The 15296-nt window shown below is 34.9% G+C and overlaps 1 protein-coding gene across 1 annotated transcript; it reads left to right on the forward strand.

Annotated features, from left to right (window-relative positions):
* Positions 1 to 7237: 7237 nt before the first annotated feature.
* LOC140006140 (1-aminocyclopropane-1-carboxylate oxidase 1-like) lies at positions 7238 to 10294 on the forward strand. Its single transcript, XM_072048002.1, has 3 exons — positions 7238 to 8002; positions 8976 to 9297; positions 9751 to 10294. Exons 1-3 carry the CDS (start codon positions 7644 to 7646, stop codon positions 10039 to 10041), a joined length of 972 nt encoding a protein of 323 aa, XP_071904103.1. The 5' UTR covers positions 7238 to 7643; the 3' UTR covers positions 10042 to 10294.
* Positions 10295 to 15296: the final 5002 nt, after the last annotated feature.

The raw sequence follows: 15296 nt of genomic DNA on the forward strand, positions 1-15296 counted from the left end.
ATGTTGAGGTGGAAATGCCGTGGTCACCCCTAGTGGCACCCCCTCTGGTACCGAAGTGGACCCTGCGGCAGCAGCAGCCGAACTGCTCTGAGCTGCCGTGGTGGGGGTGGTCTCCTTGGCCGACGTCTTGGGAGGCTGCCCTTGTGTTTTCTTCTTGGGCGGGGGCGCCGATGTCTCGCCCGAACTCTTCCTCTTCGACCTCTTCGCCACTTCGGCACCTGAGCTCGACGTGATGATGTCGGACAATTTGGTCACTGCACAGAGAGCAAATATTATCATATGCCTTAGCCGAAGTGAAATCAAAGCTATGAAAGAAAATTACAAGGTATCTTAAGTTTAGTGGAGGTGAAGGGAGTCCTGTCAGGAGGAATCAAAACTCGGCTAATTCCCCCGTCAACCAGCACGGCTTCGGGGTAGTCCAGACTGTATATCCGAAGTCCCGACCCCATCAGCTTCTGGAAGTCCTCCTCCTTGGCATCCCCAGCAGAGGGATCGGCCTTCGCTTTGATTGGCCTCCACCAAAAGCCCCTGGGGAAGTCCACTTCGGACACAAAGAAGTAGTCACGCTTCCAATTCTTGATTGAGCTGGGAGCGCCGACCACCAACTTCGGAATGGCATTGTTCCGATTGCCAACATAAAACCATCCCTTGTCCGTCCCGTGCGCCTTGAGGGTATAGCATCGGCGGAAGAGGTCGACAGACGGAGTCACCTCCTGATGTCGGCACAGCATCTCGAACCCAATAATGATGCGGATCGCGTTCGGGGCGAGTTGGGTAATCCTCACGCCGAAGTGACGAAGTAAGTCCCTGAAGAATCTCGACGTGGGCATCCTCAGCCCGGCCTCCAATTGTTGGACATAGATGGCCACCATGCCAATGGGGGGCTTCTCGGCTGAGTCATCCACCCCAGGCGGTGTGATCTCGTACCCCGACCGGAAAGGGTACTTGTTTATCACCTTCACGGCCCTATCTCTTCCGATGCGACTCCTAAACTTCGGCATCTTGCCGAAGTCGATGTTGGATGTATCTTCGGGAGCGACAGGCTCCAGTGCGTCCTCGTCGTGTGGTATCTCGACGCCGAGCTCCTCATCATAGGCCACTTCGGAGCCACCCTCGCTCATCTCGGATGACTCCAACTCGACGTCAACCTCCTCGCGGGTCTCCTCGGTGGATCCTTCCCCAGAGCTCGGCGTCGACCCATCAGAACTGGACGTCGTCACTTCTACAGGATCCGGCCTCACCTCGGTTCGGTAACTCGGTGTCACGGTTTCTCTGTGGGTCTTAGCTGTTTTGGCCATGGGTGAAAGATGAGGTAAGAAAGAAGAAGAATACTTACTATTGCCTACGGAGTTGGACGAAGTTGATGACCTCGGCTTTGATCTCGGCTACTAGACCGACCTCGGCTGAAAGAACTGACCTCGGCTACGCTCGTGAACTTGCAAATCTCAAATGAAAATGAAAGGTGTGAGAAGTGCGGTGAGGGAGCCCCCCTATTTATAAGGGTTTGGGCGGAATATGAAGAGGCGGCAAGAATGCGAAAGGACGGCCACGTTCGAACTCAGAACGTCGTGCCTCCCTCTCTCCTCATTAATGCCCCGTCCTTTCGGACTGACACCCTGCACGAAACGTCCCACTACTTCACGACGCGACGGTTACCAGTGACCACGTCCCTTCAACTGACACGCCCACGTGTCACGTCCCCCGCATCTTCCGGGGCAGTTTCGGGACTCCGACTTTCTACGACTTCGACACAAGGAAACCTCGGAACCTCCCTAGCCCGGAGCTCCCGAGGCTTGGGGGGCTTATTGAGGAGGCTCACCTCGGCCATCCCGCATGCCCGAGGTGAACTCACCTCGTCCCTCATCAGAGCTCGTCCGCGTCTCGGGGTTATCCCTTAAGCCCGGCCGGATCCCTAGTCTACTGTGTAGGTGATCTCGGCACATCCACCTCAGCTGCACGCTGATAATGTCAGGACACCTGACATCACCCGGGATCAGTGTGCTTTATCTGAAAAGCACTGTTGCACTTAATGGGTACTGCAAAGGACTCCCCGTCACCATGTCCGGGCGGCTACAGTGTCAGAGTCAGGCCATCTGGCAGGGAGCAGAGCCGTAATGGCAGGACATGGGTCCCACCGGCATAAGACCTCCGTCCTGCCCTCCACTCTCACTCTATAAATACCCCACACACTCCCAACAAGTAAGATACACTGTTCATTTGCTCATACTCTAGCATTTTCTCGTTCTCATACTAACTTAATCATCGGAGTGATACCAGGGGAGAAGCCCCGCCATTCACTTCGGACAAGAAGGTTGACTTCGGACACACGAATTCACCTCACCTCATCTCAAAGAGGACTGATTTAGGTCGGCTTACTTATCCACCAAAAATCGCCTCTTCACATATTGAGGCTCAAAATATACTCCCACGATCCAGAAATAGCCCTCAACCATTCGATCCAGAAATATCTTTCTGCCACATCCCTATTTTCTGGATTTTATTACTTTACATTCATTTGAATACTGCATGTAGAATATTTGGCCCAACAAATCGATATCACAAGTTCATTCTGCACACATAATTTGCGTATGTATATCTAGTTGCCTGTAAAGTGTGGGATTTTGATTTTTATGGCGAATTAAGTCAACGCACTGTACGGGGAGAGTAAAAATGGGAACGACGGCGATGCATGCAGAGTTGGAGGTTGTTTTGGTAGGAGAGAAAAGAAGTGGCCGAACCGCTACGTTTAAGAGGGAAACAGCCGGTGCGAAACCGGCAGCTGATCGATGATCACATTACAGAAAGGGCAAATTCAAATGTCTTCATCAAATATATTAAAATAATAAGAAAACAATTTATGAAAGTGAAAATACTCACAAGAAATTAAGAATGAAGAAAAAAAAATTTCGGTTCCTTGAAAGTGCCTAAAATAAAATTTTAAACACAAACTCAAGTAATTTTGCCTTGTTGAGGTTGAAGTGTTAGAAATACCCAGCAAACTTGAAAGCTCTAATCTTTGCACCATTGTCATGAAACTCATATCCTGAATAAGGCATCTCACTAAATATACTTTGAGGCTTTTTAGATTTTAATGATATTTTAACTAGTAAAATGCAAAATTAATGTTGAAGTATTAGAGTACAAAAAAAATTATTTTTGAAAATTTGGAAAATACAAAACAATGTATAAAACTCTTAAGATTAACCATAAACTTTTGAAAAAAAATATTTTTTTTTTCTTTTGATACCTTAAGAAACATATCAAATTTATATTGAAATGTAAGAGTCAAGGATTTTGCCTTTTACTAGTTAAAACATAATAAAAAAGTTAAGCCATTCTTCGTGCCAGTTTGGTATCATTATATTTTGACAAGAAAAAGGAAAATTACTTAAATTTGTGTTCAAAATTATATTTGAGATGTTATTAGAAATGCAAAAAAATTTTCCATCCATAGTAAACTATATATTGAGTAAATTTTAGGTGATTTATAAGATAGTTTTTTTTAATCCAGACTAATGGAATGAACACCATTACGGGCCTCTCATTTCTATCGGTATATCTAAATTTTCCATTAACGATTTACGACATTACATTAGCCAACTTTATTAACAGACTAAATTGGTTTGTCATGATAACTAAGCGTCATATTAGATAAAACTATAAAGATAAAAGATTAAAATTTTGTATTCAATCTTTGCGAATCAATTTTTGTTATAGTTTATCTCTCTTCTAAACAATTTTTATCTTTCTTAACAAATTTGCATTATTTTTTAATCCATATGGAGTATATGAATTATTCTTTTTTATCTATATAAAGTAACTTAACTTAGTGTGATTTTGATTGTAACATTGCTAAATTTATTTACATTGATAGAAATTGAATATTTGTTAACAAGAAAATTGATTATTGTATTTTTTGTATTTAATTGAAATCAAATATGCATTTTGAGGTTTATAATCATTGTAAAATTTTAAAAATCGCCTCAGAGAATATCTATCTATTTTGTTGGATATGCTTTCGAAAATTTTTCACAGATGTTCGTACGTTGTAATGAATATACTTATATTATGTTTTTTTAAATTTGTATGGTTGTTGAAGACTTAGAATGCATTAATATTTTAGGTATTAGCGACTTTTTTGTAGTTGTTTAGCAAAGTTTGAGCTTTCCTTTATCTTGTTTCGACCCATTTCCACCTTTTCAATTCCACTATTTCCAATAAGCATTTCATTTTTTAAATAAAAATTTATTTTTCTTGACTCAACCTATTCACTTATTAGTTGTGCTAATACAGTCAATACAAATTGGTTCAATTAGTAAGAATGAACTATTTTCTAACAAAAGATAGCGTGCTCAATTCTAAGTATCGTTGTAAGAATTGTGTTAGTGGATAATTTATAAATACTATATAAACTACCTATAATCACTGGTGGAGGTACATATTGGCCAAAAAATATTGCACTTTTAGGTATAGTTTTTTTTTTGAAATTTTTTATTTATTGAATTAATTTGAGATTGTACTTCCACTAGTTAAATGAAAATTTTTTTACCTTAAGTATTGGAATTTAGAAAATTTTTGTTTTTACCCTTAATAATTTGTAAAAAAACTACTTTACATATGTTCTTATAACTATTTTTTTTTTAATCATTGTGCTTAAGTGAACAAAAATTGTGACTTAATGCATTACTTTAATGATAACTACAAGTCCAATATTCTAAGAAACTTAAGGCTCGTCTGTAATTGTAGTGAGCTGGTGAGCTGGTGGCTTATCAAAAAAACACCTCAATTAGAACCCATTTGGAGTTGTGGTAACTTATTAAAAAGTACTTTACCTAATAGAGCTTTTAATAAAAGTGCTTATTATGTGCTTAAGTGTTTTTAAGTATATTGGATACATAATTCAACAAGTACTTATTATATTGGATAATGTGTAATTTGAAAACTTTTAAATGTATTTATTTCTTTTTAGTTTATAATATAGGATAAAATAATTAAATCTAATATTTTAATTTTTAAAATACAAAAGCTATCCTAAAAGCACCAAATTTGAACTTTTGCTAAAAGTGCTTTTAACACCAAAAACTCCACTCCTAATTTTATGGAATGATGTTAATTAAATTCCTCAAAAGTACTTTTAATACGCAAAAGTTCTTTTTAACTAAAAATACCGTAACCCTAAACGGGTCCTTAGTAGAATTTTTAGTCAAAATACTTATTAAATGCATAATCATATTGTCTGCGTCCAAACTTGCATAAGAACTTTTTTTAAATAATAAAATTATTCTAAAATCACCAATTCTGACCTTTATTTCTAAAAGTGCTAATGGTCAAAAGTTCTACTTGTAAATACTCACTAAACACATTAAAAATGCTTTTTATCTTCTAAACGCACTTTTTTAATAAAAGCAACGTAACCCCAAATGGACCCTTAGTCTGCTAGAGAATTATTTTATACACAAAATTTCATATTTTAACAAATTGTAGATATTAATGGATTATTTAAAGAATTAACCTTTCTGACAATGTATATGCTATTAACGTTGAATAAATAATAACTATACAAAAATTGAATTTAAAATTCATATATATGTTATAAATTCAATGGTGTTAATATATATATGATCACTATGTACTTAAATCCTATTGTATCATTTGTTAAATACACATCAGAGTTAGATCAAATGTAATTTGTCGCAATAAATTTAATAAATTTGGGTCGGGGTATGCAAATACCGAGACAACGCTCTCCTGAACTAATAATTGCCCCAGTCCAACATCCCGTCTTCGTCGTTCCTAAGCTGAGGAGCTGTCATGTCCCTGTCGCTTCTGCCCTTATCAAACCGATGCATTCGTTTGTAGTTTCCAACGCAACCATCCCGGGTCAACGGCCAAACTTCAGCTTCCGTGATTAGCTTCGTGTCACCTTCACGTTTTTGCCGCCCCATATGGGTCGTTGAGGATCTTTCTTGTTTTTTTTTTTTTTGTGGGTCAAACGTTGAGGATCTCAGTTGTGTGATATTGAGGTCCCAACTGTGTGACATTGAGGTTTAGTTGGATCACAGTTGTTGGGGCTGTGTTTTCGAGTATGGAGTTATTTGGGGATTAGGGTAAAAAACTTGGGGAGTTTCTAAACAATTATCATTGTTCACTTGACCTCTCATTTACATTTTATTTTCGAATTGCTCTTAAGTAATTAAAACTGTATATTTTAAGGATTTTCAGTGACTTTAGACTTAAATTTGATCGGAGTTAAATGATATTTTTGTCCATTCATAATTGAAACATCGAGACCAATATTAGAAATTCTAAAAAGAGGTAATTCTTCAATTTTTTAAGCACACCATTAGATATTTTTTCACAAGTCCTTTGAAAACTGAGTTTTACCCAAAAGATTTGACAGTGAAGCTTTTAAATGGCCGGAAAAAAAAACACATGCTAGGCATGGTGCAAGGCTTTTTCCTTATGGTTAAAACTCTATTTTTCAGAGGATCTGTGAAAAAAAATCTAATGGAGTGTTTAAGAAATTGAAAAGTTACCTATATTTTAGGATTTCTGATGTTGGTCCTGAAGCTTCAATTTATGATGACTAAAGTCACTGAAAGTCCTTAAAGTGTGAAGTTTTAATTGTTTAAAGGCAAATCAGAAACAAAATTTAGATGAGGTGTCAAAAGTAAATAGCGGCAATAGTTTAGAGACTCTATAGATTTTTTCCTCTTTATGATTATAAGAAACTTTTAATCTATGTTTTGAAACTCGGACCGGACAACAACTCGATGGAGATTAGTTTAAGAACTAGATGACATCATCATGATATCATAAATATATTTAATTTTAAAAATTAATATACAATGTAAAATTTCTAAAAACATAATAATTTCAAGGTATGTTCTTACACGTTTGATGTTTCTAAAATATTTTACAAGGAAATATAAATAAAGTAATATAATCAAGTAGCAATCTGTACAATTTAATACATATTCAACAAGTTTGAAATTAATTGGAGGGTTTATTTGAAAAATATTAATAGAATTTAGGATAAAAGTTATAAATTATAAAATGCTATTGCAGTGCATTAATAGTTTTCTAGCACTGGAATAAAATCATAAAATCAATAAAACTTTGGGCAAAATCTTGCGTAAACCGAGTGGTGCAAGTTATGCCACGCCACTACGTGCCAAGCTCCCCCTCATGTCAATGTACTCCCTTCTGACCTTCGGCTCCTACCCTTAGCATCATCACCGCATCCCTTCATTACTTCCTCTCTCTTTCCTCCCCAAAAGTTGTTGCCAGTTTATTCCTTCTTTTTGCCTTCGCCGCCGGTACCTACTCCCCCTGAGATCCTTCTCCACCGAAACCATCACCCGTCTCCTTCTTTGCGATTTCTTTCCCTCTTTCTTTTCCTGAGATGCTTCAGGGTTTTTTTTTTTTTTTTTTTTGGGATGAAGCTCATAATTACTTAAGGAAAACCAAAATAACAAACCAAATCCAATCAGAAATTACCGAAAAAGAAAACTGAAGACATGGGGCGGGGGTTTTTTTTGGAAATTACACAAGGCTGAGATGGAGTCTGGCAAGAAAGCAAAAAAAAAAAACCTGGCTTGAAAAATTGTTGCTATTAGATTTTGAAGCAACTTGAAGCTAAAATGGCCAACAAAGTTTTTCCCACAGTTGATCTCTCCCCTTTCTTCAATGGAGAAAATGATGAGAATGGCAAAAAGAAAGCCAAAGAAACAATTAGCAAGGCCTGCTCTGAATATGGTTTTTTCCTCATCGTCAACCATGGGGTACCCCAAGAATTTGTAAGCAAAGCCATGCAACTCTCAAAAACATACTTCAAGTATCCAGATGAGGAGAAGCTCAAGTGTAGTCCTAAATCTGGAGTGCCTCTTCCTGCTGGTCACAACAAGCAGCCTCATAACGTACCTGATAAGAATGAATTCATTCTCATGTTTCCACCGGACTCCAGCTTCAATGTGCTACCTAGCAATCCACCGGAATTCAAGTAAGTTTTGTTTCCATTCCTCCACATATTTTTCAAATTTTTTGATAGAATAAATTATTATTATTATTATTATTATTATTATTATGATGATGATGAATGAGATTGCTTAAAATTGTCTAGTACGATTTGCTTGATAAAAAATGGGATTGCTTAAAATTTTCTAGTACTAGTTACTTGACAAAAATGGGATTGCTTCAAATTATCTAATGGGATTGCTTGTCAAAATTGCTCCGGCTTCAATGTGCTACCTAGTAATCCAGCAGAATCCAAGTAATTTCTGTTTCCATTCCTCCAAATATACATATATTTTTCAATCTTGAATTTTTTTTGATGGAATAAATTATTATTATGAATGAGATTGCTTAAAATTATCTAATGGGAAATTTCATAGAGACTCAAAAAAATGTGAAAATTAACATTTCGAGATTTGTTTTATGCCAAAAAGTCTTGAAAGGCAAATTTCACGCTGTTAATAAATACATCAGTTATTAATATCCTAAATATTGACTTAATGTAATAGATTTCATTATCGTAGTTATATTATCTTACGTGTTTCCAAAGTATTATTTTCTTGCTTTTTAACCCATTATATGCTAGATATACCTTGGTCGTGCATTGTAATTGGACACCATTTTATCAATACATGACGTTACTTTCCAGTTCTGATTACTTCTTTCGTCCCAAAATTTTGATCATTTTTCAGAATTCAACCTTTTAAAGATCATGTCGATAGGGATGGTTGTTAATGTCTTTCCAACATTAAGCTCTCAATGAAAATTTTTAATATCAACATATCATCCATAAGAAAACCTTAAAATTTGTGCTTTGACAGTTTAAAAATTACATATATTTTGGGACATACAAAAATGAGAAAACAAGGGTCACTCTAACACCCTAACTAGTCCAACAAGATGCTAATACGTTGTTTTTTTTTTTTTTTTTTTTTGTTTTTTGGACATCAATTTATTGGTAGGGAAACATTGGAAAAGATGTTCATCTGCTTTTCCAAGCTTGGTGAACTAATGGAAAGCATCATAAATGAGTGTCTTGGACTCCCAACAAACTTCCTCAAAGAGTACAATCATGATAGGAGCTGGGATTTAATGGTGGCTATGCATTACTTTGTAGCTGTTGGAGCTGAGGATATAGGACAATCAGAGCATGAGGATGGAAACTGCATATCCTTTGTTGTACAAGATGATGTTAGCGGCCTGGAAGTCCAATATAATGGAGAATGGATTCCGGTTATCCCTGAAGAAGGGAAAATAGTGGTCAATGTGGGGGACGTGATTCAGGTAATTAAGGCTTCGATATTGGGTTAGCCTTTAGAGTAAATCTTATATATACTGATAGTGTATACACGATCATCGTTGGATTCATGATATATGTATAAAAATTGAATTTCAAATTCAAATTTTATATTGTTCTCATTCATCCGACGCTAACAAATTCAACTTTTGTACATATATCATGGATCCAACAATGACGGTGTATACACTATCAGTATAGGAATAATTTCAACCTAACATGTTTTTTACTTAGCTGGTAGGGATATCAAGCCAATAATAACAAGATCCTTTATCTGATCGACTCTTAACCCTTCACCTTTATTAGACTTATTCCTTAAATCAGAAAAAAATTATAATCTAGCCTTTTTCAATACTAATCTTGAACCATGATTCCTTCTCTTTTTTTTTTTTTTTTTGGGTTTGAGGAAAAGTAATTTTTCTTATTTCTTATTTTTGTAGGTGTTGACGAATAACAAGTTCAAAAGTGGAATGCATAGAGTTGCAAGTCCCAAAGGAAGAAGCCGAAATTCCTTTGCATTTTTCTATAATTTACCTGGAGAAAAGTGGGTAGAACCATTGCCACAGTTTACTAAAGAGATTGGAGAGGAACCGAAGTATAGACGGTTCAAAAACCAGGATTACCAAGCCTTGAGAATGCGAAACAAGACTCATCCACCAGCTAGACCAGAAGATGTTATTCGCATCACTCATTATGCAATTTCTACCTCAGGAAACAAAAAATTTGCATAACAGATTGCGTTTGTCTAGGAACACAAGAACTTCCTTATTTTTAGGTAATGAAGTGTGTCTAAATAATTGCTTTCTTTCTTTTTTATGTTTTTTTTTTTTGGGATGTCTTGAAGGTGATGGGGAAATTGATCATTATGATGTAAAAGTTATAATGCCGTTATTAATGTAAAATAAGCCCAAAAATAAATATGGTTGTGTTTGGGCATAAACCCATAATTTGATTTTTCCTATATTTCATTGTATTATTCTCTTACATTGATTTTATGAGTATTTTGTACATGAAATAATTTTATTTATATTTTACAATAAGACTTCAAAAGCCTATAGTTTTCAAGTGGTTGAATTTCATTTTTAAGGAGATTTTTCCAAAATAAAAAAAATTAAATCTCCTAATGAGTATAATTTCTACTTGTTGCTATTTTGAGCTCATTAATGTCTTTTTACTAAATCATTATTATTAACCCTTAGTCAAGAGGAAAAAAGTGCAATGGAAATGATATTTGGAGGAAAAGTGCAAATAGACCAAACTTAAGGGGGGCTAGCTTAATGCATTTAACCCTGAAACTATTTGCGTACACCATATTTAAGGGACAATATCAATTACCTCCCATGAGGTTTTACTAATTGCAGAAACCTCCCCTCTAGTTTGAAAAATAACATCAACCTCCCTAACTGAATTTGTAGCAGTATGAAGGAGCTAGTACAGCTGATTCATATTTCGTCAGATTAAGCATGCGAACTTTGTCGTGAAGAGAAAAAAAAAAAAAAAGGAAAAACCTTGCCATTAACATGTCTTGCAAGTTTATTTCAAAAAGAAAAAGAAACATTTTTTTTTTCAAAAGAATGTAGTCGACCAAGATAATACGTGATGTGATTTTAGGTATCAATACGATGCAGATTTGAACGCTACAAGAAGTTCGTAGTAGCAAAGTGCATTGTCAAAATTCTACTATAAAAAATTTGAATGTGATGAACAAATTTAATAGAATCCAAGTCAATTTGTAGTTAGCCTATAGAATTTATAGAATTTTCATTTTTGTTTTGCAGGCTTCGACTTTGTTTTTCTTCCTTTTTCATCAATGAGCATAACTGACAAATTGGAGTCTTCCACATATATTTCTATCCATTTTTTAGATGATCACCACTAAAGAAGGCACTTGGATTGGATAACTAAATCTTTGAAATAAAAAAAATTATTACATCATAAACAAGTTTTTTCATTCACTTTTACCTTTTTTTCACATCACCAAAAATACTACAGTATTATCCTAATCAATTAATCTTTTATTCAAACCACTATGATGAATACTATAGACATGATGCATCTAATTCTAATTGAAAGTACGTACTTATGCCTAGAAACAAACTCAAGTCTAAACCTTATGACAAACCTCCCTAAGTTTGTTGGGGGTAAATTTGGGAAGTCGAAAATGTGAAAAAAACAAACAAAGAAATGGTCTAGACCATAGTTATTAAACTCAGCCCGGTCAGGTAGTCGAATCGGTCAAACCGGTGAACCGATCATTGGGGTGGACTGGGTTTTAAATCAAATCGTTTGAGCAAGCAAACCGTTGACTAGTCAACGACCCAGCGATTCGACCAAATTAAATCGAAAACTCGGCCGGTTTTGTCCATGAACCAGGTTTTGAGGAAAAAATTTGTTATCTTTGCTAGAATTCGAACCTTGAACCTCTGGCCAATGCTATAACATGCTTACCTCCAGGCTACTTTTTTTTCTATCTTTAATAAAGTAGCTTTCTTATAATATATAAATATTTTGTCAATTCTATCTTTTTTTTTATTTCTCTAGAACAAATTTATTTGGAATCTTTTAATAAAAATTTATGACCCTCCAAACTCTATAAGTTATAAAATGGATTTCAAAAATAACATATTACATAATTTATTTTAAAGACAAACATTATTTTTTAATAATTTTTTGCACTTAAAATTCATAAATAAGCTAAATAATTACAGTAAATATAGATAAAATTTTACACTTGAAGTTTGGTGTATTAATAAATAACTTTTTATTTGATTGATTCTTATATGAATTAATTATTTATAACAAATTAAATTAAATGAGCATTTGCTATGACATTATTTATTACAATTTATATCATATATCTTATATCAAAAATTATGAAATATAATATTTAAATATATTTAGTGACCTAGCAGTTCAACCACTCACCCACTGGTTGAACCAGTAATCCGTTGACCTATTTCTTTCGCCGTGTTCCTTCCCGGGTTGGCTTTAATAACTATGATCTAGACTAGGGGTGGCAATTTCTGACACGACCCGAAAATACGACACAAACCTAACACGAAATTAATGAGTTTGGGTTGAAGTTTTGGGGGTTCGGGTCAGAATCGGGTCGAACCCGATGAACCCAAAAAGAAAACAGGTCGATTTCAGGTCAACCCGTGGTGACCTGATATGACCCGATATGACCCGTTTACAAATTAAAAATAATTTAATAAACATAAAAATTATTTTATCTAACTAAACTAAATCATTCTTTTTTTTTCAAAGGCATTAATTACTTAATCCTAAATGAATTTATTTACCTTGTGTGAAGTTAAAATTATTATATTTGGACAAATAATATAATTCGTTTTAATTTATTTTATATTTGGTTTGGGATAAAACACTTTTACGGTGTTTAATTTATTTTGGATTTGATTTGAAATTATTTATTTAAATTTTTATTACTTGATGATGTAATTAATTTTGTGAGAAATTGATTTTATTAGAATTTATAGTGATAAATTAATAAATTAAAATTAATTTTCGGGTCGACCCGCCAACCCAAAATTTTCGGGTTCGTGTCAAATATACGGACCCGTCACGGGTTGACGGGTCGAGTTCGGGTCAACATATTTTTTGGCGGGTCGGGTCTTGCCTGATTGGACCTGAATTGCCACCCCTAGTCTAGACTATGATAAAGAAATGAAATGGAAATAGAAATGGAAGGAAAACATTTGATATTGAACTCTTGAACAACCAAAACCCAATCCAGCCATGGGCCATGTTGCTTGCGAGTCAGTTGGTGGGCTTGGTCTTGTAACTATCCAAAGGCGTAACGAAATGGGTGAGGAGTATCCACTTGGGCCTTGGATGATTAATTGGATCATGACCCAGTCACCCAAGCAATTTAACACACACAACACCAATTTCACGCTCGCATCCTGAAATTATCTTTTATGCGTTGAAAAAAATAAAATAAAATAAAAAGATTTTACAAAAATTCTGTTGGCCTCTTCCTTGAGTTGTTGCAGGAGGAAAGTTGGAAATGGGACAGCAAAAATGTATTTCAATTTCGTAAAATTCCAAAGCAGGGGATTGAAAACCGTGATGCATTAAATTTAGTTGCTCGAATAATCTCTCTAGATCAATATTATTAAAACATCCTTAACCAAAAAATTAATCAAAAAATATTTACTATGATCAAAGCTTAACTATGATCAAATGAGTTAAGCTTTCTACATTTTTAGAAAAGTTCTCTACATTTCAAACAAAACTCTACACATATTTGAAAATAGAAAAAAAAATGATTAATTAATTATGTGCCTATGCGACTACTATTTAAGTAATTAAGATGAAGAAATGACTCGACTGCTCATCTTCCACTATTCTTTCTCTACTCTCTCTATCTGATAAATCTCACGCTCCTAATTTCTTTTTCTTTTTGGAAAAAAAATAAAAATAAAAGTAAAAAGCTCTCTCAATCTATCTTACACTATTTAGCAATAATTGTCACAAACTATAAAGGAAGAGGAGCTAAATATGCATGTAGACAAACTCTATGTACATATCATCCAATCTTCTCAACAATTCGAATCTGCAAAACCCTAAGGAGGTACGATTTCTTGGGAATAAAGATGCAGATTTATCTTGGCTTCATATCAAGCTAAAACCCTTCCCAAAATCAAGACGTCCACAATTTGCATTACGTGCATGAAATTCAAAATTGATGTGAAGCATCATCATCATCATCAATTCATCATCATAATCTTGTGGAATTCTTAAGCTCACGTCTATGTCAAAGATTAGGCCCATTGTAAATTTGACAGTCATTTTCAGGCTCATTTGGTGAATTTTGATTGGATTGCATTAGGATTTTATGGATAAGATAGACGTACGTGGTGTTTTGGCTTAATATATCTGGTTTGTTGTAGGGACAACAAGCTAAAAGGCATAGAAAGTGACTTTAGTCTTTTAGATGAGAATATCTCATGACAACTCCTTGATTTTCTCACTGTATTTTGGTTGAAAGGTTGCTCACTCAAAATATTATCCTAGACGGGAATTTAATTAAATTTCTGCTTTTCATGGCTTGCTAATTCTTGTCTACTAGATCGAGGCCTTTTTCATTGGCAGAATTAGTAGGTATGTGTATCATTTTTGAAGCTATTTTTCAGAATTCAGCTCAAGAAGAAACTTAAGTCAGCGTATTATATATAGGATTAATCTCTTATACACCGACAGTGTATACACTATCAGCGTTAAATGAATGATAATTATGCAAAATTTGAATTTGAAATTCAACTTTTTCGTACATATCATGAATCCAACGATGGTAGTGTATACACCGTCAGTGTAGAAAAGATTTACTCTTATATATAATGCTCAAATGAAGATGCCAAACATTCAAGGAAATGAAATTGAAAAGGAGAAATGAGAAGACGGATTTGATGGTGATACCAATAGCTAATAATCTTTAAAACACTTTCAAATACACTAAATCCATAGATAAGTAATAAAAGGTTTTACCATCACAAATTAAATAGTTGAGACGTAGATCTTTTGTATAGTACTTATGTTGGTGATTTTCAATCGAGTTTCCCTCAGTACTTTCCATAATCTTTTGTTCTTAAGCTAGAATTAAGAATGTTAGTTTTTTTTTTTTGAAAAAAAAGAAAGAAATAACAATGCATAATAGTGGGGCTAGCTAAGTATATGCAAGTCTTTCTTTTTCCTGTAAAGGGCAGATATGCTTTCTTGGCCACTTTCCTTTATGAAAAGAACAGAAACAACTAATTCAACTGTTCAATCCACTAAATTGGATTCGAAATAGTCCAAAAAGAAATGCTGACTTATCTCTGGACCCTCATTTAGGTTAATGTGTTTCACTAGAGAAAACATCTAACATGCATAAAGCCACAACAGTACAACACTAACAAATTAGAGTCTGGTTTTTAACCTTTTTTTTTTTTTGAAATTTTCCCTGGCGTGAAACTAATATGGTGTC

The sequence above is a fragment of the Coffea arabica genome, chromosome 4e, assembly GCF_036785885.1.
Source record: "Coffea arabica cultivar ET-39 chromosome 4e, Coffea Arabica ET-39 HiFi, whole genome shotgun sequence".
In the NCBI taxonomy this organism is placed as follows: domain Eukaryota; kingdom Viridiplantae; phylum Streptophyta; class Magnoliopsida; order Gentianales; family Rubiaceae; genus Coffea; species Coffea arabica.